A 27,369-nucleotide genomic window follows, 5' to 3' on the forward strand; every position below is an offset into this window, starting at 1 on the left:
GCAATTCTATACACATTAAAAAGTGAAATACTGTAGATATGTTATAAAAAATGCAACTCAAGGCTCGAAGCATCAGAAACCCTAAAAAGGTAGTTCTAACCTTGAATATGACTGGGCAAAGTGTTAAGAATAGGAGAGCCTGTAACGAGTGTCGTGTGTGGAGGACCAAGACGCAACAGGGAAGAGTATACTCATCCTCTCTTTTTAATATATAAGAAGGAGAAACAAAATAAACACGTATACAATTAACAGAAACGGCACTAACAGTTCTGTCATGTGACAAGCACAAAACAGAATACAACTACCCACAATCCACAATACAAACACACCCCTAATTATAGGACCTTCAATCAGAGGCAACGATAGACAGCTGCCTCCAACTGAAGGCCCCAACACCAATTAACTAAACATAGAAATACAAATGACTAGACAGAACATAGAAATAAACTAACATAGAACAATAACCAAAACCCTGGACTAATAAATCAAATACCCCTCTCTACATGGACACATACACACAACCACCCTGAACCACATAAAACAAATACCCCCTGCCACGTCCTGACCAAGCTAAACACTAACAAATAACACCTTTACAGGTCAGAACGTGACAGAGCCATCTATTTTGTAGTACACTAGAACATGCCAAACATGGTATGTTACTGGTACACATGATGATGCTGTATTGTTATTTTGTTATAATTAAGGCACATTTCATTCTATCACACTATATCAATGGGCAGCTGTTTTTGCCATTTTCAACTATGGCTGAGACCACAATACATGCTATACTATGGCGGGCATGCTGGACACAGATGGTATCGATAGGCACAACTTTTATCTAAGATTGTTCCATCGCCTTTAGGAAATCGTCTCCAAAGTTGACCATCTGCTTCAGTGCTTTCAATAACAGCACATCCATGTCTTTGTGCAAGTCGATTTCCTCATGGTAGTTCCTCACAGGAAGGATGCAGTTCACTGGGACGCCCAGCTTTATACTGCATTTCTCCATCTTCAACAAAAACATAAAATGAGTTTAATATGCACATACGCATGTGCCTTCGAAAAGTATTTGGACTGTGTTGTCAATGTTTGGATAGTGATGTAATTGTTTTTGTTGCTGCTGGAATCTACATTTTAGCTCACTATACAATGTGATTTAAAGGAGAAGTTCAGTATTTTACAACTTAATGGTAGATGTTTCCTCAACCTTAGTAGTTTATGGGCAAGGAGAAACTGTAATCCATTGGTTTTCTTTAAACAGCCACTACAAGCTTCAGTTAACTCATACCACCACTAGCTAAAAATCTATTGGAGTGGTAGGGGCATGGAGGTGCCTGTTAGAAAACAAAGTTGTAAAATACTGATCTTCCCCTTTAACTTTGGGAGGAGTATTATGACCCTATTAAGTTCAAGAAAGTGTCTCACCAGCTCCTTGATGTACTTGCTTAGATACAAATCGGTCAAATTTTCTTTCACCAATGGACAAGCGATATCAACCCTGGAGAGGATGACCATTTGGGGAATTCCTGAAAAAGAGTCTCTAATAAGTATTTGCCTATGTGTACTGTGACTGACCCATTGCATGTGTGTGTATGTGTGTGTGTGTCTCTCAGGGTGTTGTGTTGTGAGCACAAAGGACAATAAAGTATTGTAGTGAAACGGGCCAGGAGTGCGGCTCGAACCCTCAACCTTCTGGCCCGAAGCCCAGCGTGCCATCGACTGTGCCACAAAAGCATGCTCAAGTGGCAGAGTCGATATCCGCACTTATAAACCAGGGTAGCTACAGTATATATTTTATCTTATATATCGGTGACGACAGTAATAGTGCTCAATAATGTATTTCACTTACCCAATTCACTTGCCACTACTCTAATGGCCCTCATCTTCTTGATGACATCATCATCCATGACAGTAATCTTATCTGCTGGAATCAGACTGACCAGGCAGTGGGCTCTGTCACTTGGACTGGGGGACGTATTGTAGCCAACATCGCCCTCGGTCAATGGATGACTCGGATTGAACTAGACAGAATGAGACAAAGTAAAAAAATAAGACATCATTGTGAGTTCATATTGAGTTCCAGCATGTAAACAATGGCAGGAATTTAATAATTCCTTCACAAAATCTCTTTCACATAGTAATGAGCATGCAGTGCTGTTGTTAGAATATTTTACCTTGTGGCCCTCTTTCACATGTCCTCTCAGTGCTTTTATGAGGTCATCTTCATGCACTCCTTTGCCACTCAGTTTCTCAAACCCCATGACATCATTGAAGACAAACCGGTAATAGGATCCAGTTTTTCGATTCTCAATTTTGTGTGTTTTGTACTGAAATGAGAAAGAAAAGTACATTAATTCATCAAACAATCAGGGTTGTGGTCAATTCCATTTAAATTCCAGTCAATTAAGGAAATACACTTAAATTGCAATTAGAATTTTCGTCAATGCTTTTCAATTAGGAAATTGTATAATTGGAATTTGGTTTACTTTCTGAAATGACTGGAATTTTAATGGAATTGACCCCAACCCTGCAACCAATATCACAATCTCTCAAGAAAAACAAAATGTTCCTATTAAAGTGGAACTGAGAGAATTTTAGCAACATGAAATCTTAGTAACATCTGTTCATATAAACCCCCAGGAAGAATATGACGCCCTTTTTTATTTTCTGAGAAGAGAGCACTTAGATGTGGTCATTTTCACATTTTCATACTTTCCTAGATTGTTTTGGAATTACGTAGAGTAATGCATTTGTGAAAATTATATCGCAATATAGAGCGGGAAAGCGGCCGTGCGTTTGGACAATTAATATACACTGCAGTAAATAAAACCTAATAATAAAATAATCTGTCTTGTCCAGGACCTCTACACAAACCAGTGCACTCTAGCCAGTCAAAGCTACAGTAAGCCTATATGCACATAAGCCATTTCCCATCATGTGATAGTGTGACTTTAGATCATTAGAAAACATTCACCAAAAGCCACATTTAATGTCAATTTCATTATGGACTTTTACCCATAACAGAAGCACACGAAAGAGTTCCATAACTTATTTCAAAGTTCCACTCGGGTAGCGCTCGAGAATCAGGAACTGAGCATCCATAAAATCCTTAGCTTGACAGGTTTTCCATAAGCAAAGTGGACAATAGAATGCCGTTTAAACCACCTCTGAGTGAATTTATCTAATGCGAACTAGTGCGCCTAAAATTGTTTTCCTGTGCTTTGTAGACATTATTTCTTGATGCGCATCAGTTCTAGCACGTTAATATTTTTTTATGGGAAAAGGGTTGGTAATAGGTGTCTCCATAATGACAATGGAAATAGCCTACATTTAACATTTACATTTCAGTCATTTAGCAGACGCTCTTATCCAGAGCGACTTACAAATTGGTGCATTCACCTTAAGATATCCAGTGGAACAACCACTTTACAATAGTGCATCTAAATCTTTTTTGGGGGGGGGGGGGTTAGAAGGATTACTTTATCCTATCCCAGGTATTCCTTAAAGAGGTGGGGTTTCAGGTGTCTCCGGAAGGTGGTGATTGACTCCGCTGTCCTGGCGTCGTGAGGGAGCTTGTTCCACCATTGGGGTGCCAGAGCAGCGAACAGTTTTGACTGGGCTGAGCGGGAACTGTGCTTCCTCAGAGGTAGGGAGGCGAGCAGGCCAGAGGTGGATGAACGCAGTGCCCTTGTTTGGGTGTAGGGCCTGATCAGAGCCTGAAGGTATGGAGGTGCCGTTCCCCTCACAGCTCCGTAGGCAAGCACCATGGACTTGTAGCGGATGCGAGCTTCAACTGTAAGCCAGTGGAGAGAGGAGCGGGGTGACGTGAGAGAACTTGGGAAGGTTGAACACCAGACGGGCTGCGGCGTTCTGGATGAGTTGTAGGGGTTTAATGGCACAGGCAGGGAGCCCAGCCAACAGCGAGTTGCAGTAATCCAGACGGGAGATGACAAGTGCCTGGACTAGGACGTGCCGCTTCCTGTGTGAGGCAGGGTCGTACTCTGCGAATGTTGTAGAGCATGAACCTGCAGGATCGGGTCACCGCCTTGATGTTAGTGGAGAACGACAGGGTGTTGTCCAGGGTCACGCCAAGGTTCTTAGCACTCTGGGAGGAGGACACAAGGGAGTTGTCAACCGTGATGGTGAGATCATGGAACGGGCAGTCCTTCCCCGGGAGGAAGAGCAGCTCCGTCTTGCCGAGGTTCAGCTTGAGGTGGTGAGCCGTCATCCACACTGATATGTCTGCCAGACATGCAGAGATGCGATTCGCCACCTGGTTATCAGAAGGGGGAAAGGAGAAGATTAATTGTGTGTCGTCTGCGTAGCAATGATAGGAGAGACCATGTGAGGATATGACCGAGCCAAGTGACTTGGTGTATAGTGAGAATAGGAGAGGGCCTAGAACTGAGCCCTGGGGGACACCAGTGGTGAGAGCACGTGGTGCGGAGACAGATTCTCGCCACGCCACCTGGTAGGAGCGACCTGTCAGGTAGGACGCAATCCAAGCGTGGGCCGCGCCGGAGATGCCCAGCTCGGAGAGGGTGGAGAGGAGGATCTGATGGTTCACAGTATCAAAGGCAGCAGATAGGTCTAGAAGGATGAGAGCAGAGGAGAGAGAGTTAGCTTTAGCAGTGCGGAGAGCCTCCGTGACACAGAGAAGAGCAGTCTCAGTTGAATGCCCAGTCTTGAAACCTGACTGATTAGGATCAAGAAGGTCATTCTGAGAGAGATAGCAGGAGAGCTGGCCAAGGACGGCACGTTCAAGAGTTTTGGAGAGAAAAGAAAGAAGGGATACTGGTCTGTAGTTGTTGATATCGGAGGGATCGAGTGTAGGTTTTTTCAGAAGGGGTGCAACTCTCGCTCTCTTGAAGACGGAAGGGACGTAGCCAGCGGTCAAGGATGAGTTGATGAGCGAGGTGAGGTAGGGGAGAAGGTCTCCGGAAATGGTCTGGAGAAGAGAGGAGGGGATAGGGTCAAGTGGGCAGGTTGTTGGGCGGCCGGCCGTCACGAGACGCGAGATTTCATCTGGAGAGAGAGGGGAGAAAGAGGTCAAAGCACAGGGTAGGGCAGTGTGAGCAGGACCAGCGGTGTCGTTTGGCTTAGCAAACGAGGATCGGATGTCATCAGCCTTCTTTTCAAAATGGTTGACGAAGTCATCCACAGAGAGAGAGGAGGGGGGGGAGGGGAGGAGGATTCAGGAGGGAGGAGAAGGTAGCAAAGAGCTTCCTAGGGTTAGAGGCAGATGCTTGGAATTTAGAGTGGTAGAAAGTGGCTTTAGCAGCAGAGACAGAAGAGGAAAATGTAGAGAGGAGGGCGTGAAAGGATGCCAGGTCCGCAGGGAGGCGAGTTTTCCTCCATTTCCGCTCGGCTGCCCGGAGCCCTGTTCTGTGAGCTCGCAGTGAGTCGTCGAGCCACGGCGCAGGAGTGGAGGACCGAGCCGGCCTGGAGGATAGGGGACAGAGAAAATCGAAGGATGCAGAAAGGGAGGAGAGGAGGGTTGAGGAGGCAGAATCAGGAGATAGGTTGGAGAAGGTTTGAGCAGAGGGAAGAGATGATAGGATGGAAGAGGAGAGAGTAGCGGGAGAGAGAGAGCGAAGGTTGGGACGGCGCAATACCATCCGAGTAGGGGCAGAGTGAGAAGTGTTGGATGAGAGCGAGAGGGAAAAGGATACAAGGTAGTGGTCGGAGACTTGGAGGGGAGTTGCAATGAGATTAGTGGAAAAACAGCATCTAGTAAAGATGAGGTCAAGCGGATTGCCTGCCTTGTGAGTAGGGGGGGAAGGTGAGAGGGTGAGGTCAAAAGAGGAGAGGAGTGGAAAGAAGGAGGCAGAGAGGAATGAGTCAAAGGTAGACGTGGGGAGGTTAAAGTCACCCAGAACTGTGAGAGGTGAGCCATCCTCAGGGAAGGAACTTATCAAGGCGTCAAGCTCATTGATGAACTCTCCAAGGGAACCTGGAGGGCGATAAATGATAAGGATGTTAAGCTTGAAAGGGCTGGTAACTGTGACAGCATGGAATTCAAATGAGGAGATAGACAGACGGGTCAGGGGAGAAAGAGAGAATGTCCACTTGGGAGAGATGAGGATTCCAGTGCCACCACCCCGCTGGCTCGATGCTCTAGGGGTATGCGAGAACACGTAGGCAGACGAGGAGAGAGCAGTAGGAGTAGCAGTGTTATCTGTGGTAATCCATGTTTCCGTCAGCGCCAGGAAGTCTAGGGACTGGAGGGTAGCATAGACTGAGATGAACTCAGCCTTGTTGGCCGCAGACCGGCAGTTCCAGAGGCTGCCGGAGACCTGGAACTCCACGTGGGTCGTGCGCGCGGGGACCACCAGGTTAGAGTGGCAGCGGCCACGCGGTGTGAAGCGTTTGTATGGCCTGTGCAGAGGGGAGAGAACAGGGATAGACAGACACATAGTTGACAAGCTACAGAAGAGGCTACGGTAATGCAAAGGAGATTGGAATGACAAGTGGACTACACGTCTCGAATGTTCAGAAAGTTAAGCTTACGTTGCGAAAATCTTATTGACTAAAATGACGAAAATGCTAGCTAACTAACACAACACTACACTAATCAAGTCATTCCGTTGTAATGTAATAGTTTCTACAGTGCTGCTAGTCGGTAGAGGTTGGCTATTATACAAAAGCAACTTTGTAGCTAGCTAACATAACATAACACTAATCAAGTCCGTTCCTTTGTAATGTATTTAGTTTCTACAATGCTGCTCGTCGGTAATAGTTGGCTGGGTATGGAAGAATGGCGTCGCGGGGGACGGAAATAGCTGGCTAGTGAGTGAGTGAGTGAGTGAGTGAGTGAGTGAGTGAGTGAGTGAGTGAGTGAGTGGTATGTCTGTGTTGAGAGAGCACTACAGCAGGCAGTTGAGTCACTTGAGTGAGAGGAGACAGAGCCTACATAGCCAACTGGTAAAAAGTTATCATGAAGTGCATTGGTGCTGCTCTGTCTCCTCTCACTCAAGTGACTCAACTGCCTGCTGTAGTGCTCTCTCAACACAGACATACCCCTCACTCACTCACTCACTCACTCACTCACTCACTCACTCACTCACTCACTCACTCACTCACTCAGCAATAGACTGCCTTACTGCTTGATAGTCAGCAGCAGCAGGTCACAGTGAAATATATATTTTTAAAGTGGCAATCAGCAGTAGAAACAATAACAAAGCGGACGCCCTGCCCCTGGTCGGGTAAAAAGCTGGAGACTGAGAAATGTAACCACTCTCAAATTCATAGACAGAGCGATAGATGCTAGCACTAACCATTCATGATAACAGTTTTAGTTTTAACCATGTTTTGAGGCTCTAAAGTGTTTGTTTACACTTTCTTTATTTGCAAAAGTTGGTGTAAACAAACTTATATTTGGGTTCTGATAGGGTACGACAGTTGAACTAAGCTCATGAGGCATTTATAAGATATATTCTTCAAGAATCAATGGGTACATATCATTAATTTATAAGTCCAAAAATGAATGTAGTAACTGCCCCTTTTATAGAGAAATGCCATGGCGGCCCCCCCGTCCAATTTAGAAGTAGCCCAATAACCCGCAATACTTTTTCACCTGCGACATTTTCAAAGTAGCCCAATTTGGCAAGAAACCTGCAGACATGGCAACCCTGACATAACATCCTCCCAGAAGCTAGCTAGGTAGCCAGATAGCTAACGTTAGGCTCTGTGTTTTTTAGCTTTCTAAATAAATAGCTACATAAATAGATAAGCTAGCCTATTAGCCACGCTATGACTGATCATTGCCCTTGCTAGTTTAATTGTATTGACATTCCCAAGCATTTGGAATTTTGATTTCAAATAGAACCTATTTTTAAAACGTCTTATTTAGTTGGTTTTGTAGCATAAACTGTGAATATGATATTTTTTACTGATATGATTGTCCGTTTATTTCATATCTGCAAAGTAGTTAACCTCTCTTGGGTATGTGGGACGTGACCGTCCCCCCTGCGGGACACACTATTCAACAGCCAGTGAAATAGCAGGGCGCCAAATTCAAAACAACAAAAATCTCATAATTCAAATTTCTCACACATACAAGTATTTTACACCATTTTAAAGATAATCTTGTCGTTAATCCAACCACATTGTCTGATTTCAAAAAGGCTTTACGGCGAAAGCATAGCATTAGATTATGTTAGGACATCACCTTGACAAGAAAAACAACACAGCCATTTTCCAAGCATGGAGAGGCGTCACAAAAACCAGAAATACAGCTAAAATGAATCACTAACCTTTGATGATCTTCATCAGATGACACTCATAGAACTTCATGTTACACAATACATGTATGTTTTGCTCGATAAAGTTCATATTTATATCCAAAAACCCCCTTTTACATTGGCGTGTAATGTTCAGAAATGTTTTGCCTCCCAAAACTTCTGGTGAATGAGCACATTATTTACAGAAATACTCATCATAAACGTTGATAAAATATTAAACTGTAATTCAAAGAATTATAGATACACTTCTCCTTAATGCAACCGCTGTGTCATATTTCAAAAAACTTTACAGCGAAAGCACACTTTGCAATAATCTGAGTACAGCGTTCAGACACAAAACCAAACCCGCCATTGTGTGGAGTCAATAAAACTCAGAAATAATATTATAAATATTCACTTACCTTTGATGATCTTCATCAGAATGCACTCCCAGAAATCCCAGGTCCACAATAAATGTTTGTTTTGTTCGATAAAGTCCATCATTTATGTCCAAACACCTCCTTTTTGTTCGCGCGTTCAGTCCACTACTCCAAATGCAGGAAGCGCGCGAAAATGTCACAACGAAAAGTCAAAAAAAGTTATATTTACATTCGTAGAAATATGTCAAACGATGTATAGCATCAATCTTTAGGATGTTTTAAACATAAATCTTCAGTAATATTCCAACCGGACAATTCCAATGTCTTCAGAAAAGAAAAGGAACATAGCTCACACTCACGTGAGAGCGCGCCTCTGAGCTCATGTCATTTCTTCACTCATCTGACTCCAGGCCCTCTTGTTCGCTTCAAATTCACAGTAAAAGCATGAAACAACGTTCTAAAGACTGTTGACATCTAGTGTAAGCCTTAGGGAGTGCAAAATTAACCATAAGTCATTGTGTACTGTAAAGGCAATCACTTAAAAAACTACAAGCCTCAGATTTCCACACTTCCTGGTTGGATTTTTTTCAGGTTTTTGCCTGCCATATGAGTTCTGTTATACTCACAGACATAATTCAAACAGTTTTAGAAACTTCAGAGTGTTTTCTATCCAAATCTACAAATAATATGCATATCCTATCTTCTGAGCCTGAGTAGCAGGCAGTTTAATTGGGGCACGCCTTTCATCCGGACGTCAAAATACTGCCCCCTACCCTAGAGAAGTTTTAAAACGCTGTGTCACAACTTCCACCGAAGGTGGCTCCTCTCCCTGTTCGGGTGGTGCTCGGCAGTCGTCGTCGCCGGTCTACTAGCTGCCACTTATCCTTTTATCTTTTTCGTTTAGTCTTGTCTGTTTTGGTTGTGCACCTGTTCCTTGTTTGGGTTGATTAGTGTGGGTAATTATTTTCTCTCTACCCGCTTTGTGTCGTGCGGGTTTATATTCGTTTCCCTGTTTTACAGTGGGGGGAACAAGTATTTGATCCCCTGCTGATTTTGTACGTTTGCCCACTTACAAAGAAATTATCAGTCTATAATTTTAATGGTAGGTGTATTTGAACAGTGAGAGACAGAATAATGACAAAAAAATCCAGAAAAACACATGTCAAAAATGTTATAAAATGATTTGCATTTTAATGAGGGAAATAAGTATTTGACCCCTCTGCAAAACATGACTTAGAACTTGGTGGCAAAACCCTTGTTGCCAGTCACAGAGGTCAGACGTTTCTTGTAGTTGGCCACCAGGTTTGCACACATCTCAGAAGGGATTTTGTCCCACTCCTCTTTGCAGATCTTCTCCAAGTCATGAAGGTTTCGAGGCTGACGTTTGGCAACTCGAACCTTCAGCTCCCTCTACAGATTTTCTATGGGATTAAGGTCTGGAGACTGGCTAGGCCACTCCAGGACCTTAATGTGCTTCTTCTTGAGCTACTCCTTTGTTGCCTTGGCCGTGTGTTTTGGGTCATTGTCATGCTGGAATACCCATCCACGACCTATTTTCAATGCCCTGGCTGAGGTTCTCACCCAAGATTTGACGGTACATGGCCACGTACATCGTCCCTTTGATGTGGTGAAGTTGTCCTCTCCCCTTAGCAGAAAAACACCCCCAAAGCATAATGTTTCCACCTCCATGTTTGACGGTGGAGATGGTGTTCTTGGGGTCATAGGCAGCATTCCTCCTCCTCCAAACACGGCAAGTTGAGTTGATGCCAAAGAGCTCCATTTTGGTCTCATCTGACCACAACAATTTCACCAGTTGTCCTCTGAATCATTCAGATGTTCATTGTCAAACTTCAGACGGGCATGTATATGTATTCTTGAGCAGGGGGACCTTGCGGGTGCTGCAGGATTTCAGTCCTTCACGGCGTAGTGTGTTACCAATTGTTTTCTTGGTGACTATGGTCCCAGCTGCCTTGAGATCATTGACAAGATTCTCCCGTGTAGTTCTGGGCTGATTCCTCACCGTTCTCATGATCATTGCAACTCCACGAGGTGAGATCTTGCATGGAGCCCCAGGCCGAGGGATATTGATAGTTCTTTTGTGTTTCTTCCATTTGCGAATAATCGCACCAAATGTTGTCACCTTCTCACCAAGCTGCTTGGCGATGGTCTTGTAGCCCATTCCAGCCTTGTGTAAGTCTACAATCTTGTCCCTGACATCCTTGGAGAGCTCTTTGGTCTTGGCCATGGTGAAGAGTTTGGAATCTGATTGATTGATTGCTTCTGTGGACAGGTGTCTTTTATACAAGTAACAAGCTGCGGTTAGGAGCACTCCCTTTAAGAGTGTGCTCCTAATCTCAGCTCGTTACTTGTATAAAAGACACTTAGGAGCCAGAAATCTTTCTGATTGAGAGGGGGTCAAATACTTATTTCCCTCATTAAAATGCAAATCAATTTATAACATTTTTGACATGCGTTTTTCTGGATATTTTTGTTGTTATTCTGTCTCTCACTGTTCAAATAAACCTACCATTAAAATTATAGACTGATAATTTCTTTGTCAGTGGGCAAACGTACAAAATCAGCAGGGGATCAAATACTTTTTTCCCTCACTGTATGTTTGGGTGACATTATTTTGGTCCGGTGCCTGTATGTTTTTTTGATGGACTTTATTCAACTCTGTTATTGGAATGATCTTTTCTCCTGCGCCTGACTCCTACACCCATCTCTCGTAGAGAGACGTTACACGCTGTCAGTTCCACTAAATGATTTATTTATTCCAAAGGAATATAATACGAAACTACAACATCTTAAGTAAATCCAAAATAAATGTAAACTTGGGGAATTGATCTAATGTTGCTAATTGTTGGCAGTGGCTAGTTTAACAAAACCGAAGAGTGGATTGCAATCCCTCCTTTCAAAGTAAGGAAACAGATATTGAAATATGTTGTTTAACTATCCCTTACTATAATCCAATGTGAAAGATGTCCATGGACATGTCCGAATACCCATACTTCCATTCTAAATAGTAGGCTTTTTGGGTATATGACAATAGAAGGTTTTATAATATGTGACATTTTAAAACGCTTTAAATGCCAGGAAGTCATTCTCATTAAAGCTATTTATCTTGTAAAATTCGCTGCATGCTATTGAAATTCGCTGCAGGAAGACAATCGTTGCGTGTTTGACAAAACCTGACAACACCTGATAATCAGATCATGGGACGGATGGCGGGAAACAACGCAATTGATAATTAAAACCCTGGTTGCGTTCATTTACTGTATGTCTATGTTTGCTACCCTGAACTTCTATAATATGTGCAAAATGACTTAGGCCGTGACCAAATACTTGTCCTAGCTTACTCAATATAGGCTTTTGGGATATGCGATAGTAATTGAACATGTTGTAGTATGTGAAATTACAAAATTGAATATACTGTAAATGCCAGGATGTCATACTCATTTCTGCTTTTGTTTACTATAATGAATTTGCTGTACAATTATAAGGAAGCAAATCGTCTTTTCAAACCAGTGTCTTTGACAACAGCTGATAATCAGATAAGGACGATGGGCTGTACTGAAATGAACAAATGTTGTGAAACAACACTTTAGTGCATTAGATGATGCGTTATATAATACTGTATACTGCATACATTTTTACTTAATACTATGTTCTAAGTAGTATGTAGTATGGTTAATACATAGTATTTACCTTTACATTTTAGTCATTTAGCAGACGCTCTTATCCAGAGCGACTTACAGTAGGGAATGCATACATTTCATACATTTTTTTTCCCGTACTGGTCCCCTGTGGGAATCAAACCCACAACCCTGGCGTTGCAAACACCATGCTCTACCAACTGAGCCACACGGGACCAGTAAGCATTAGGTCTAAGCTAAAAATAATCTGTACACAGCCTTACCGTTGTGGTGAAGCTTTTATCAGCCATAGCAGAATCAACCTGGGCTTTCATTGTAATTTTATTTTGAAAGACATTGTTGATGGAGTTGATGAAGCTGGATTTGCCTGCTCCGATTGGTCCATCTAGCAGAATCCTAACATCTATGTCAGGATTACATGGAACATATGCCCTCAGGTCCTCCAACAACTCATCTTTTCCACTGTTGGAGAAAAACAAGTTCAGTGTCCTGATTGCAATGTAATGTTACAGTATGTGGGAATACCTTTTTGACTGTTACAAATGGCCTTTTTCAGTTCATTTTTTTAATATACTGGGTTACAAAATTGATGATGGGCAGTATTCTATTGTGAGATCAAATTTTCACAATCTCCCATTGTCATCAGTGACTGATTAACATGCAAGTCTGAGTAAGTTGCACGTGAGGATCTCAAGTCAGAATACCTCAACAACTTAGGTTACTCACTGCATAACGGTAAATGTCCACTAGGGGTGATGTCAGGCGATGATTGACTGTTGATACCTAGCACAGTGGAGGCTGCTGAGGGGAGTACAGCTCATAATAATGGCTGGAACGGAGAAAATGGAATGGAATCAAACACATGGAAACCATATTTGATGTATTTGATACCATTCCACTTATGTCGTTCCAGCCATTACCACAAGCCCGTTCTCCCCAATTAAGGTGTCACCAACCTCCTGTGACCTAGCATACTGTCGGCTTGCTAGCACTCAAATGGCAAACCACTCTGGACAAAGTTAGCGTAGCTAGGCAAAGCATCGCTCCCTAGTCGACATTGGCCATAAGTGTTTATCATTAAAGAAAACGTATTTATTGACCCTTATTTTACCAGGTAAGACAACTGAGAACATATTTTATTTTACAGCAACAACCTGGGGAAGAGTTACACGGGGGACATCTTTGTGGGCTATACTCGGCCTTGTCTTCGGACGGTAAGTTGGTGGTTGTAGATATCCCTCTAGTGGTGTGGGGGCTGTGCTTTGGCAAAGTGGGTGGGGTTATATCCTGCCTGTTTGGCCCTGTCCGGGGGTATCATCGGATGGGGCCACAGTGTCTTCTGATCCCTCCTGTCTCAGCCTCCAGTATTTATGCTGCAGTAGTTTATGTGTCGGGGGGCTAGGGTCAGTCTGTTACATCTGGAGTATTCTCTTGTCTTATCCGGTGTCCTGTGTGAATGTAAATATGCTCTCTCTAATTCTCTCTTTCTTTCTTTCTTTCTCTCGGAGGACCTGAGCCCTAGGACTACCTGGCATGATGACTCCTTGCTGTCCCCAGTCCACCTGGCCATGCTGCTGCTCCAGTTTCAACTGTTCTGCCTGCGGCTACGGAACCCTGACCTGTTCACCGGACGTGCTTGTTGCACCCTCGACAATTACTATGATTATTATTATTTGACCATGCTGGTCATTTACGAACATTTTAACATCTTGACCATGTTCTGTTATAATATCCACCCGGCACAGCCAGAAGAGGACTGGCCACCCCTCATAGCCTGGTTCCTCTCTAGGTTTCTTCCTAGGTTTTTGGCCTTTCTCAGGAGTTTTTTCCTAGGGAGTTTTTCCCAGCCACCGTGCTTCTTTCACATGCATTGCTTGCTGTTTGGGGTTTTAGGCTGGGTTTCTGTACAGCACTTTGAGATTTCAGCTGATGTACGAAGGGCTATATAAATAAATTTGATTTGATTTGATTTGATTTGGGAGGAGAGGGGATGAATGAGCCAATTGGAACAATTCAGTGGCCATTATGGTATGATTGGGTATTTAGCCAGGATCAGCTTTAACACCCCTACTCTTACGAAGTGCCATGGGATATTTAGTGACCACAGAGATTCAGGATACCCGTTTTAAAGTCCCATCTGAAAGATAGCTCCCTATGCTGGGCAATGTCCCCTTCATTGCCCTGGGGCATTGGGATCTCCTTAGACCAGAGAGAAGAGTGCCCCTACTGGACCTCCAACACCACTTCCAGCAGAATCTGGTCTTCCATCCAGGACCAACCCTGCTTAGCTTCAGAAGCAAGTCAGCAGTGGTATACAGGGCGGTATGCTGCTGGCAACTTAAAGGGCAATTCCACCACTTTTCAACCTCATATTTGTATCTCCAGCACCATACCAATGTCTATGTAAAAATGGCAAAAAAAAATTGCAGTTAAAAAGATAAGAAGAAAGGTCCTAAAAAAGCGTGTTCACATTGTAAAAAAACAGTCATTTTCAAAACCTGCAAAGAGTTTCCAGCCAGGGGAGAGCATTTCCCTGCTCCCCGCATCACTGCGAATCTCATAGTATTATAGTATATCTCCGCATTTTTCCTTATATTTTTAACTACAGAACATAGAAATGTGCTGTTTTCCCATGTAGACTGGTACATGCTGGAGATAATAAACAACTTTCTCTTTATATAAGCTCTAAAAGCTCAGAAACTCAAAATCACAAAGGGAGTTGATTATTTAAAACTTACCCCCAAGGTGTATTCCTCCATGGTTTGTCAAAAACTGCAAAATACATTGAGTGCATACTTTGATATAGGTGCAACATACATCTTACATCACCCATCACCCACAAATTAAATTTCATAGCAATGTAAAAACCCCAGGGGGGACAATCACAGAATGGGAGGTTCTCTTTGTTCCAAGGCCCCAATATGCATCCAATATACACAATATAGTCACATTATTCACATATATTTATATTTTCTGTGTTATTGTTATGGTTTCCATTTACTTGAAATATCATATTATACCATGGCATTGTTGAATACTCCTTTCTGATTGGCTTGAAGGGCATTCTAGAGCATGCATTATTTCCCTATAACACTTGCTAGCTAGAAATGTGTTCAACATCCACTGAAGTAGCTAGCAAGTTTAGATAGCTACAGTAGTTGCCATGGTAACTGAAACAAACAGACTTTATAGTTTCTATGGGAAAATTAACACATATCTAGTTGCAATTGTGTTAAATTATAGCCATGGTATTAAAGGGATAATCAACTCGGGGCTCTATGAGTTCTCCAGAAAAATAACGCAACTCCGTGGAAGGTCAATTCCTCTCTGCTAGCGCATCATGGAACACACCTTCCCCGTCGTTCATTATTTTCCATAGAACGCATAGCCCCTTACATACATTTTTAAACAATCAGAATTTAACCCCATGCATTTGAACACATGCACATCTTACCTTTAGGTGGAGCTGGAGCTGTGGCTGGGTCTTGGGCTAGGGCTGTTTGTTTTGATCCCATATCTTTGTCCAGTGATTCAGGTCTGTTCAACTACTAAATATAATGTAAATAGTGTGGAAAATGTATGCAAAATTCTAGAACAAATTATGTAAACATCATAGGGTGGCTACTTTGAAGAATCTCAAAAATAAAATATATTTTGATTTGTTTAACACTTTTTTGGTTACTTCATGATTCCATATGTGTTATTTCATAGTTTTGATGTCTTCACTATTATTCAACAATGTAGAAATTATATGAATGAGTAGGTGTGTCCAAACTTTTGACTGGTATTGTGTATATATATATATTTTTACACATATTTAACTCCTTTTTGGGGTAGGCACTGAACTAACTTTATATTTCCATTCATTTTTTTAAAATCGGTACCTTCAGACAAGTCCCATGACACTTTTGGGGGAGATGTCTCATTTTCAGGATGTCTCATGGTCTGACAAACACCGCTCCAGCTATGCCACCTTTCACCACAAGTGCGGTGGATTAAGACGCATACAATGCAAAACAACATATCTCTAGTTTAAACTGAGGGATTTTGATGGGGATTTTTTTAATATGTTACACCGGTGCATCAATCGACTCTAGGGGGTTGGTTAATTAACTATGCTCGCTTTGAGGCAAGCAACACTGAAGCATGCATAACAGCATCAGCTGTTTTGGATGACTATGTGATCACGCTCTCCGTAGCCGATGTGAGTAGGACTTTTAAGCAGGTCAACATTCACAAGGCCGCAGGGCCAGACGGATTAACAAGACGTGTGATCCGAGCATGCGCTGACCAACTGGCAAGTGTCTTCATTGACATTTTCAACCTGTCCCTGACTGAGTCTGTAATACCAACATGTTTCAAGCAGACCACCACAGTCCCTGTGCCCAAGAATACTAAGATAACCTGCCTAAATGACTACCGACCCATAGCACTCACGTCTGTAGCCATGAAGTACTTTGAAAGGCTGGTCATGGCTCACATTAACCCCATTATCCCAGAAACCCTAAACCCACTCCAATTTGCATACCACCCCAACAGATCCACAGATGATGCAATATCTATTGCACTCCATACTGCCCTTTCCCACCTGGCCAAGAGGAACACCTATGTGAGAATGCTATTCATTGACTACAGCTCAGCGTTCAACACCACAGTGCCCTCAAAGCTCATCACTAAGCTAAGGACCCTGGGACTAAACACCTCCCTCTGCAACTGGATCCTGGACTTCCTGACGGGCCGCCCCCCAGGTGGTAAGGGTAGGTAACAACACATCTGCCACGCTGATCCTCAACACGGGGGCCCCTCAGGGGTGCGTGCTCAGTCCCCTCCAGTACTCCCTGCTCACCCACGACTGTGTGGACAAGCACAACTCCAACACCATCATTAAGTTTGCTGATGACACAACAGCGGTAAGCCTGATCACGACAACGATGAGACAGTCTATAGGGAGAAGGTCAGAAACCTGGCCGTCCGGTTCCAGGATAACAACCTCTCCCTCAATGTGATCAAGACAAAGGACATGATTGTGGACTACAGGAAAAGGAGGACCGAGCACGCCCCCATTCTCATCGCCGGGGCTGTAGTGGAGAAGGTTAAGAGCTTCAAGTTCCTTGGTGTCCACATCCCCAGGAAACTAACATGGTCCAAACACACCAAGACAGTCGTGAAGAGGGCACGACAAAGCCTATTCCCCCTCAGGAGACTGAAAAGATTTGGCATGGTTCTTCAGATCCTCAAAAAGTTCTACAGCTAAACCATCGAGAGCATCCTGACTGGTTGAAACACTTTCTGGTATGGCAACTGCTCGGCCTCCGACCGCAAGGCACTACAGAGGGTAGTGCGTATGGCCCAGTACATCACAGGGGCCAAGCTTCCTGCCGTCCAGGACCTCTATAGGTCCAAAAGGCTACTTAACAGCTTCTACCCCCTTCTCCTGAACTGCTAATGAAATGGCTACCCGGACTATTTGCATTCCCCCCCTCTCTTTTACACTGCTGCTACTCTTTGTTTATTATCTATGCATAGTCACTTTAACTCTACCCACATGTACATATTACCTCAATTACCTCGACTAACCTGTGCCCCCGCACATTGACTCTGTACCGGTGCCCCCTGTATATAGCCTCCCTATTGTTATTTTATTTTACTACTGCTCTTTTTGTTAATACATTTTTTTACTTATCTATTTTTTACTTAACACTTATTTTTCTTAAAACTGCATTGTTGGTTAAGGGCTTGTAAGTAAGCATTTTACTGTAAAGTTGTTGTATTCGGCGCATGTAACAAATACAATTTGATTTGCATTACATAATGGACACCCACATGATATTTAGCTTATGTTGATTAGACTAAATAGTTTTTGGAAATCTTTATTAACATGCTGATCAAACCAGCTGCATTGCGTGCGGGAGCATTGCAAAATACATTTACACGTACATGTTCTTCAATCATTTCATCCAAACTGTCCGTGCACGTCAACGGGCGCCTACGTGGCCAGACGCTAAAATACTTGGGTGTTCTATTTTAGATGCTTGACGAGTTGCAAGTCCCGCCTCTCCCATCCACTTATTGGTTTTTAGGAGCATACAAACCCACGTGGGTGATTGAAAGATGAACAAGTTCCACACTCCAGTCGGTGGCGGTAATGCACCTTAAAGTTGGTTGCCATCCGCCATATAAAATCCACAGAAGAAGAAGCATGAAGGATGAGAGATTAATCAAAGAAAACAAACTAAAAACTAACTAGGTTTCCCCTTTTATCTGTGGATTAATTGTCTGAGTAGTGAACACACGATTTTGTGTGACTCAAAATCAGTGCATGATGACTTAGTGTACACAAAATGTTATTTTTCGCTTACATTTTCATGTACTGAATAAAAATCTAAATTTCACTGTTTCCATCGCATTTTCAAGTCTACCTATAGTTTTGTCACAAACTGTTGCGTTAAATAGCAAATGTGGCTCGTCAACAGCTCACAGATATAGTGCGGGTAGCCTGTGCGGGTAAGCTAGTCTACATTATAAGATTAGTATGGATAAGAGCAAGAATATTTTTATTTCACAATTGGCAGTCGAGCATCGATCATCATGTCACCAGAATAAGACCCTCAATATTTATTGTAAAGGAGCATCCACATCAATGTGCACTTTCACCACTCTGTGAAGTTTTTCAGAGATTAAATAAATCAAGTTATGTATCACAACTGGCCGTGATTGGGAGTCCCATAGGGCGGTACACAATTGGCCCAGCATCATCCAGGTTTGGCTGTATTGGATATTTTCCAGAACATGTGTGGCCATTATACATTTCAGAGGAGCCAGCAAGAACAGTGCACTCTATATGTGCTCGAGGTCATTAGACACCATTAGACATGCACCTGTCTGAGGAGTGGGCATGACTGTTTATTTCTGTAACAGTGCTATGGCCAAATATTTACTGTTGCTATGGTTACGCCTATTGGGAATTTTCCAGAACATGTGTACCCATTTCAGAGGAGTTAGCAGGATGACATGTCTGTTTCTTTTGAACTATTGCTATGGCTCTAATGTTTCCATGCCCTAAAACAATACAATTATCACAACACCGGTTGTAATATGGCTTTTTCCCTGGCTTGGCTTCCCCATTGCTTTTACAGACGGACCGCTACTGCAGTTGCTGCATTTTCGTTTGTTTTAGATTTTCTTCTATTCGAATTTACTTGGATATTTCCATAATAATGGGGTTGATGTGTCATTTCGCCTGGCTCACAAAAAATGTAGTCTCGTCGGGACACCCGTTCGCTCTCTATGGTACCGTAGAATACAGGAGAGTTCAGCACTTCAAAAGTGAAACCAATCTTCCGAGGGCAGGCAGACAGCTAGGCATGTTAACCCCGCTGTACCAAACCAAACGCTAGAAGCGATGGGAAATAATGTGCGATTTGAGATAAATACAAGAGATGATCACAGACAGCAACATGAACATGATGATTTTCTTATGGAGGCGCAGTGATAATTCAGATTGAAGCGTAACAGGCATAGCGTGCCTGTGATGGTCAATACAGCACGGCTTGGAACGTGTCCAGGATCCAAACAACCAGCTTTCTAATTAAATTTTTACAGAGCCATATATATATATATATCAGGATATACATAGCTCATATATACACCTATATTTCTATTATCTCTATGATCTGTTCTCTGTACATTTACAGTATCAGGTCTACCAGCCTATTCCAAAACAATTGAAAGCCCAGTTTTATTACCATTGGTCTATTAATATCATATAATTAAGTTATATAAGTATTATATAATTTCATACTCTATCAATTTTAATTGCTCAGAAATGTACCTTGCCAAGTTCTGCCACGTACCTTGTCAACCGGATTCTCAAATGAGCAAAGTTATACCTGCGGTCTCTCTTTGTTCAACTGCCTATGCTCTACATAATTCTAGATTTCACTTTCATTTTACTGTGTCCAGTGGTGGACTGGGACAAGAATTCGGCCCTGACATTTTATCACACCAGTCCACATCATTACGAGCGCCGCTCCATATCTCAAACCCATATCAGATATCTTGGTTGTAAAATAGTTGCTATTGAACAAAGGGACGAAGCTTCCAAAGCGGTGTTTTTTTCCCCGCAATTGTATTTTGAAATGTTACATGATCAGAGGAATCAGTCGTTGGTTGTAAATGATTAACATTTTATAAATTATGGATTTCAGCAAGCAGAGGCACACAGTTACAGAGGACAAACATAGGTATATAGTAAGGCAGGGGTGTCAAATGTATTTCCCCCTGGAGCCGCATTTGGTCTTCGAGGTCCGGAGGGTGTCAATTTCGACTAGCCCACCCAACAAAAAAAATGGTCCAGCCCATCTGGCATTTACCAGAATTGTCAGATGGCCAATCACCCCCTAACTGTGTCACATGATTTCCCCAAAACAGGCCTTGTTCATATAAAAAGTTATGTAATTGGATCTGTGACACTGACAATTAAGATTACAATCTTAAAGTAAAATCAACATTCCTGTCACGCTTGTTAGAAGGGGCGGACCAAAAGGCAGCTTCGGTTTTGTTCCACATATTTATTAGATATTGAAACTGAATGCAATAACAAAGTAAACTTAAGCACAAACCAAACCGTGATGCAGGAGGAACAAACACTCACAAAATATAATCACCCACAAAACAGGAAGAGAAAAACCCCTACTTAAATATGATCTCTAATCAGAGGCAAATGAGGATCACCTGCCTCCAATTAGAGATCAACCCCAAACAATCCCAACATAGAAATAGAACAACTAGAACTAAAACATAGAAATAGAAAACATAGAACAAAAAAAACACCCCCTGTCACGCCCTGCCCTACTCTACTATAGAAAATTACATCTTACTAGGGTCAGGACGTGACAATTCCTGTAGGTGTAACAAGAGGTTTGGCTCTTATAGTGCAAGTGATTGCCCTGCGACTGCAGGGTTGCAGGTTCCAGTCTACTGTAAATGCAGGATGTTTTTCCTTCCCACTTAAGAGAAATGCTTCTGAAACGTCATTATGGGAAGGACAGTGTTAAGGATGGTGAAATGAGTCAATACAATAGAAAAAATGCTTATACATCTATCCATAAGAGCAAAAATAATAAGGCATATTCACTTCAATGCAATTGTGTTGGTTTGTCCTCAGTCAGTTTTTTTCTATGTGAATGCAGGGGCAACACTATGTGAAGTGAAGCATTTAGTGAAATGTTGGGTGATTTAGTTTGGATTTGAAGGCCAACAGTTGGTACCCCGTGTTAAGAGAATTGGGAAATGCTGCCCCAACAGAGAAATCTGATATTTTTATTCGAAATTTTGTAAGTCAGAACAGTCATGCTTTTTTTATTTACTGAAAGCAAGCTTTGCTTTTATACTTACAAGACCATCAGGCTTGATTGAGCTGTTTTGTCTTGTAGTAATGTGGTACATGCCTGTATTTCCGTAAACCTTTAATTTAGCAATACGTCTTTGAAAAAATAAATAATCATAATAACATCCTTTTTTGATCAGTAGGTAACCAACATAACAACAGGTGGTGATGTGTTGACACAGTAGCTCAGATAAAGCCTGTCTGCATTCCTGATTTATGTAACTGTTAGTTTACATATGTCTACTAAGCTATATGGAATTGTTTTAAGGTCATACCAAAGATAATTTTGCTATTTAATTTAGAATTTTAAGACCCCTTTAAGTATCTAAATTATTTGCTGAAAAATGTGATTTGGCCTTATTGCTATTAGCCCATACAAACGCATGGAATAACAGATTCACTACATGGAACAACAGATAGCCCCCACCCAAAAAATAAAATCTAAAGGAAGTTTGTCCTGAAGTGTCTGTCCTATATCTGAGCGATACACTAATATAAAAGTATGTGGACACCCCATCAAATTAGTGGATTCAGCTTTTTCAGCCACACCCATTGCTGACAGGTGTATAAAATCGAGCACACAGTCATGCAATCTCCAAAGACAAACATTGGCAGTAGAATGGCCCAAATTGAAGAGCTCAGTGACTTTCAACGTGGCACTGTCATAGGATGCCACCTTTCCAACAAGTCAGTTTGTCAAATTTCCACCTTGCTAGAGCTGCCCCGGTCAACTGTAAGTGCTGTTATTGTGAAGTGGAAATGTCTAGGAGCAACAACGACTCAGCCGCGAAGTGGTAGGCCACACAAACTCACAGAACGGGACCTCCGATTGCTGAAGCGCATAGCGAGTAAAAATCGTCTGTTCTCGGTTGCAACATTCACAACCGAGTTACAAACTGCCTCTGGAAGCAACGTCAGCACTATAACTATTATTGTCCCCAGCATCTGTGTAATGATCATGGTGCATCTGTGAAATTATCATGCTGTTTAATCAGTTTATATACAGTTGAAGTCCAAAGTTTACATACACCTTAGCAAAATACATTTAAACTCATTTTTTTCACAATTCCTAACTTTTAATCCTAGTAGAAATTCCCTATTTTAGGTCAGTTAGGATCACCACTTTATTTTAAGAATGTGAAATTTCAGAATAGTAGTTAAGAGAATTATTTATTTCAGCTTTTATTTCTTTCATCACATGGATCAGAAGTTTACATACACTCAATAAGAATTTGGTAACATTGCCTTTAAATTGTTTAACTTGGGTCAAATGTTTCGGGTAGCCTTCTACAAGCATCCCACAGTAAGTTGGGTGAATTTTGGCCCATTCCTCCTGACAGAGCTGATGTAACTGAGTCAGGTTTGTAGGCCTCCTTGCTCGCACACGCTTTTTCAGTTCTGCCCACAAATTTTCTATAGGATTGAGGTCAGGGATATGTGATGGCCACTCCAATACCTTGGCTTTGTTGTCCTTATGCCATTTTGCCACAACTTTGGAAGTATGCTTGGGGTCATTGTCCATTTGGAAGACCCATTTGCGACCAAGCATAACTTCCTGACTGATGTCTTGAGATGTTGCTTCAATATATCCTCATAATTTCCCTTCCTCATGATGGCATCTATTTTGTGAAGTGCACCAGTCCCTCCTGCAGCAAAGCACCCCCACAACATGATGCTGCCACCCCCATGCTTCACTGTTGGGATGGTGTTCTTCGGTTTTCAAGCCTCCCTCTTTTTCCTCCAAACATAACGATGGTCATTATGGCCAAACAGTTATATTTTTGGTTCATCAGACCAGAGGACATTTCTCCAAAAAGTACGATCTTTGTCCCCACGTGCAGTTGCAAACCGTAGTCTGGCTTTTTTATGGCAGTTTTGGAGCAGTGGCTTCTTCCTTGCTGAGCGGCCTTGCAGGTTATGTCGATATATAGGACTCGTTTTACTGTGGAAATAGATATTTTGTACCCGTTTCCTCCAGCATCTTCGCAAGCTCCTTTGATGTTGTTCTGGGATTGATTTGCACTTTTCGCACCAAAGTACGTTCATCTCTAGGAGACAGAACGCGTCTCCTTCCTGAGCGGTATGTTGGCTGCGTGGTCCCATGATGTTTATACTTGCGTACTATTGTTTGTACAGATGAACGTTGTACCTTCAGATGTTTGGAAATTGCTCCCAAGGATGAACCAGATTTGTGGAGGTCTACAGCGTTTTATTTAGATTTTCGCATGATGTCAAGCAAAGAGGCACTGAGTTTGAAGGTAGGCCTTGAAATACATCCACAGGTACACCGCCAATTGACTCAAATTATGTCAATTAGCCTATCAGGAGTTTCTAAAGCCATGACATCATTTTCTGGAATTTTCCAAGCTGTTTAAAGACACAGTCAACTCAGTGTATGTAAACTTCTGACCCATTGGAATTGTGATACAGTGAATTATAAGTGAAATAATCGGCATGTAAACAATTGTTGGAAAAATTACTTGTGTCATCCACAAAGTAGATGTCCCAACCGACTTGCCAAAACTATAGTTTGTTAACAAGTAATTTGTGGAGTGGTTGAAAAATGAGTTTTAATGACTCCAACTTAAGTGTATGTAAACTTCTGACTTCAACTGTATACATATATAATATATTAACTCCGCAGAAAAAGAAACGTCCCTTTTTCCAGGACCCTGTCTTTCAAAGATAATTGGTAAAAATCCAAATAACTTCAGATTTTCATTGTAAAGTGGTTAAACACTGTTTCCCATGCTTCTTCAATGAACCATAAACAATTAATGAACATGCACCTGTGGAACGGTCGTTAAGACACTAACAGCTTACAGACGGTAGGCAATTCAGGTCACAGTTATGAAAACTTAGGACACTAAAGAGGCCTTTCAACTGACACATAGGACGTGAACTGAGTTCAACCGATACAGGAACAGAGAGCATACTGTACATACAAACACACTACAACTTACCTGCAGTAGGCATAGGTGGTGTAGTTGATTTAAACAGCCACATCCCTTTAAAGACAAAGTCCAATGGAATTACTGTACATAAAACAGACTACCCACCCACACACCGATCAGGCTCCTACTTTTACTTTCACTTCTGTCTTGTCTGCCACAATTTCTGTAAACAGGTGTGACTCTAACTAACCCTGCCTGTATCACAGACTCAGACCTGGGGTCAAATACATACTGTCCAATACTTCAAATATTTCAGGGGCACTTTATTTAGCTACCCTGATGAAGGTCGACCAAGACTGAAACAATAGTTAAAAGATCCATTCATTTGTTGGAATCAAGATTACCTGTGTGCTGCAGTTTGTATTATTTTTATTAGTGCATTTTATGTAGCTGATATTTTTTACCCAGGTCTGTTCAGACTATGTGAGTGTTGTGTGCAAAATGCATCTTAATCACATTTTTTGATTTTTACTGAAAGTGCTCTACCGTTATCTTAAAATATTACTGCTGATGTACAATTTTCTGGGACCATATCAACATTGGACAAATTAAGAAAACACTAAAAGATACTTTTTGAGTTAAATATTGATAAGGTGTCACGTCCTGACCAGTAAAAGAGGTTGTTTGTTATTGTAGTTTGGTCAGGGCGTGGCAGGGGGTGTTTGTTTTATGTGTTTCGGGGGTTTTGGTTTATGTTCTATGTTAGTATATTTCTATGTCCGTGTCTAGTTTTTCTATTTCTATGCGTAGGGTTTTTGTTTGACCTTCAATTGGAGGCAGCTGTTTCTTGTTGCCTCTGATTGGAGGTCCTATTTAGTAGAGGTTTTTCAGCTTGTGTTTGTGGGTGGTTGTTTTCAGTCTAGTGTTTTGTACCTGACGGAACTGTTGAGCGGTTTCTCGTTTTTGTTTACGTGTTCAATAAAAGTTAAAAATGAGCACTCAACCCGCTGCGCCTTGGTCTACTCCCTTCGACGGCCGTTACATAAGGGAATAATAAAGGTAAATGATTAAAGAATCCAACCCTATCGCGTAACCAATTAGTAGTTATTTAGCATGTATAATGAATAATTAAAGTACTAAACGAAAGGCCCATAAGGTCTAGTAGAGGCCCGGGAGGAAGAGAAATGTGTATGTATTAGTGGGCCTAAGAAAACAACAAGTAGACTGTGATTGACCCAACAGCTGAGGAACTTTGAGTAACTTAGAGAAGAAAGGGAGTGACCCTCAAGGTCCCTCTAATCTCGGGGGAAAGGAACAGACAGCGCTGGGTAGTGATTAACAGTGGTGAGAACTCCGGGGAGGGATACAACTCACCTACTGTTTGTGTGGAGGTATGTGCGTAAGTGGGGAGTGAGCATAAAATGAATGTCTTTGTGTAATGGACTTCAGAACGTTCTCTGAATAAACTGTACAGACCTTTTGCAGAAAAGCTGAGTCCTTGCCTAATTATTCATAACCCGGTGTCTTACAAACCTTGGGGATTAGTCAAGGCTTATTGATTGTTAATTATTATCATTGGGATAGAAATATCCACTGACAAATATCCCTTTAAAATAAGTGGTCAAACACTGTATCAAAATAAGTAACTATATAATGTATGCCTTGTAAACATAACATCAATGATACAATTATTATAATATAAAATAAACAAATTGACAAAAAATGGTCTATACCTGTTATCCAAAGAAAAAGATCTCTTAAGGATGTCCCAAAAAAGTATCATGGCTATATTGACACTACTTTTCACACCCCTCTGATAATATATATATATATTTTTTTTTTGTGTGTCTGCGTCATGCATGTCCATATTTATTTATACTGTGCGCTTCTGGTAAATCACATGACTTCTTTAAACCAATGAATGAAGGTGCTTGAGGAAAAATGCTAAACTGGAAAAACAGGAAAAAGACCAGATCCAGGCTGAGCTAATAAATCACATGACTTCTTTAGACCTCACACTCCTCAGTTAGACATATATAATCTCAGACAGACATCTAGTCTAACATGTGCTCGCTGTTGCTATGAATCAATCAAGCTAGTAACAGAATATTTTTCAGAAAATAAATCCTGATGAAGGTCATTAGACTGAAACATGGAAAAAGCAGATTAATAAAATCATAAATGATGCTATCAGAGAAAACAAATGTTGGACATTCATTTGACCAGTTTTGTCACAGGAGGATTTAATTATTCATATATATATCTTCTAACCGGAAATTCGTTTTTATATGCTATTTCCTGTGGAAATGTAACGCCCTGGCCATAGAGAGGGTTTTTTTGTTCTTTATTTTGGTTAGGCCAGGGTGTTACATTGGGTGGGCGTTCTATGTTCCTTTCTCTATGTTTTTGTATTTCTTTGTTTTGGGCAGTGTGTGGCTTCCAATCAGGCACAGCTGAAGCTCGTTGTTGCTGATTGGGAGTCACACATAAGGAGCATGTTTTTCCTTTGGGTTTTGTGGGTAATTGTTTCTGTTAGTGTTTTGCACCTGACAGGACTGTTTGGCTGTCAGTTTTCTTATTTTTGTGTAGTGTTCTCTTTTGTTCTAATTAAAAATTATGAACGCTAACTCCGCTGCACCTTGGTCTACTCTCTCTCCCGACGGCCGTTACAGGAAATACATTTTTTGGTGGGTTTCATATTGTAAAAATACAATGCAAAATTACAACTACATATAAATACCACAGGAGGTTGGTGGCACCTTAATTGGGGAGGTCAGTCTAGTGGTAATGGCTGGAGCAGATTAAAAGGAAGGCGATAAGATGGTT

At 41.8% G+C, this 27,369-nt stretch overlaps 1 protein-coding gene across 5 annotated transcripts; it reads right to left on the reverse strand.

Moving 5' to 3' along the window:
* Positions 1-691: 691 nt before the first annotated feature.
* LOC115205108 (interferon-induced protein 44-like) lies at positions 692-24,927 on the reverse strand. 5 transcript variants are annotated; one of them, XM_029770780.1, is made up of 8 exons: positions 24,613-24,927; positions 15,716-15,809; positions 15,000-15,033; positions 12,525-12,723; positions 2,178-2,330; positions 1,853-2,024; positions 1,429-1,529; positions 692-1,012 (listed from the first exon to the last, which is right to left on the reverse strand). In XM_029770780.1, the coding sequence occupies exons 2-8, from the start codon at positions 15,774-15,776 to the stop codon at positions 842-844; spliced, it is 891 nt and encodes a 296-aa protein (XP_029626640.1). In that variant the 5' UTR covers positions 15,777-15,809; positions 24,613-24,927; the 3' UTR covers positions 692-841. The 5 variants fall into 5 exon arrangements, with proteins under 5 accessions (XP_029626640.1, XP_029626648.1, XP_029626624.1 ...); XM_029770788.1 differs by lacking the exon at positions 24,613-24,927 and adding an exon at positions 20,115-20,402 and having other exon boundaries at positions 15,716-15,806; XM_029770764.1 differs by lacking the exon at positions 24,613-24,927 and adding an exon at positions 20,115-20,402.
* Between the last annotated feature and the right edge of the window lie 2,442 nt (positions 24,928-27,369).

Source organism: Salmo trutta, chromosome 1 (assembly GCF_901001165.1).
Source record: "Salmo trutta chromosome 1, fSalTru1.1, whole genome shotgun sequence".
Lineage (NCBI taxonomy): Eukaryota > Metazoa > Chordata > Actinopteri > Salmoniformes > Salmonidae > Salmo > Salmo trutta.

Bases quoted from the DNA above. Each gene is read 5' to 3' on its own strand.
- LOC115205108 (XM_029770780.1), bottom strand. From the start codon at position 15,776: ATGGGATCAAAACAAACAGCCCTAGCCCAAGACCCAGCCACAGCTCCA. The intron at 2,331-12,524 runs GTAAGGCTGTGT...TTCTCATTTCAG, and splicing joins ATAAAAGCTTCACCACAACG to TACAAAACACACAAAATTGA. The intron at 1,530-1,852 runs GTAAGTGAAATA...ACTCTTTTTCAG, and splicing joins AGTAGTGGCAAGTGAATTGG to GAATTCCCCAAATGGTCATC.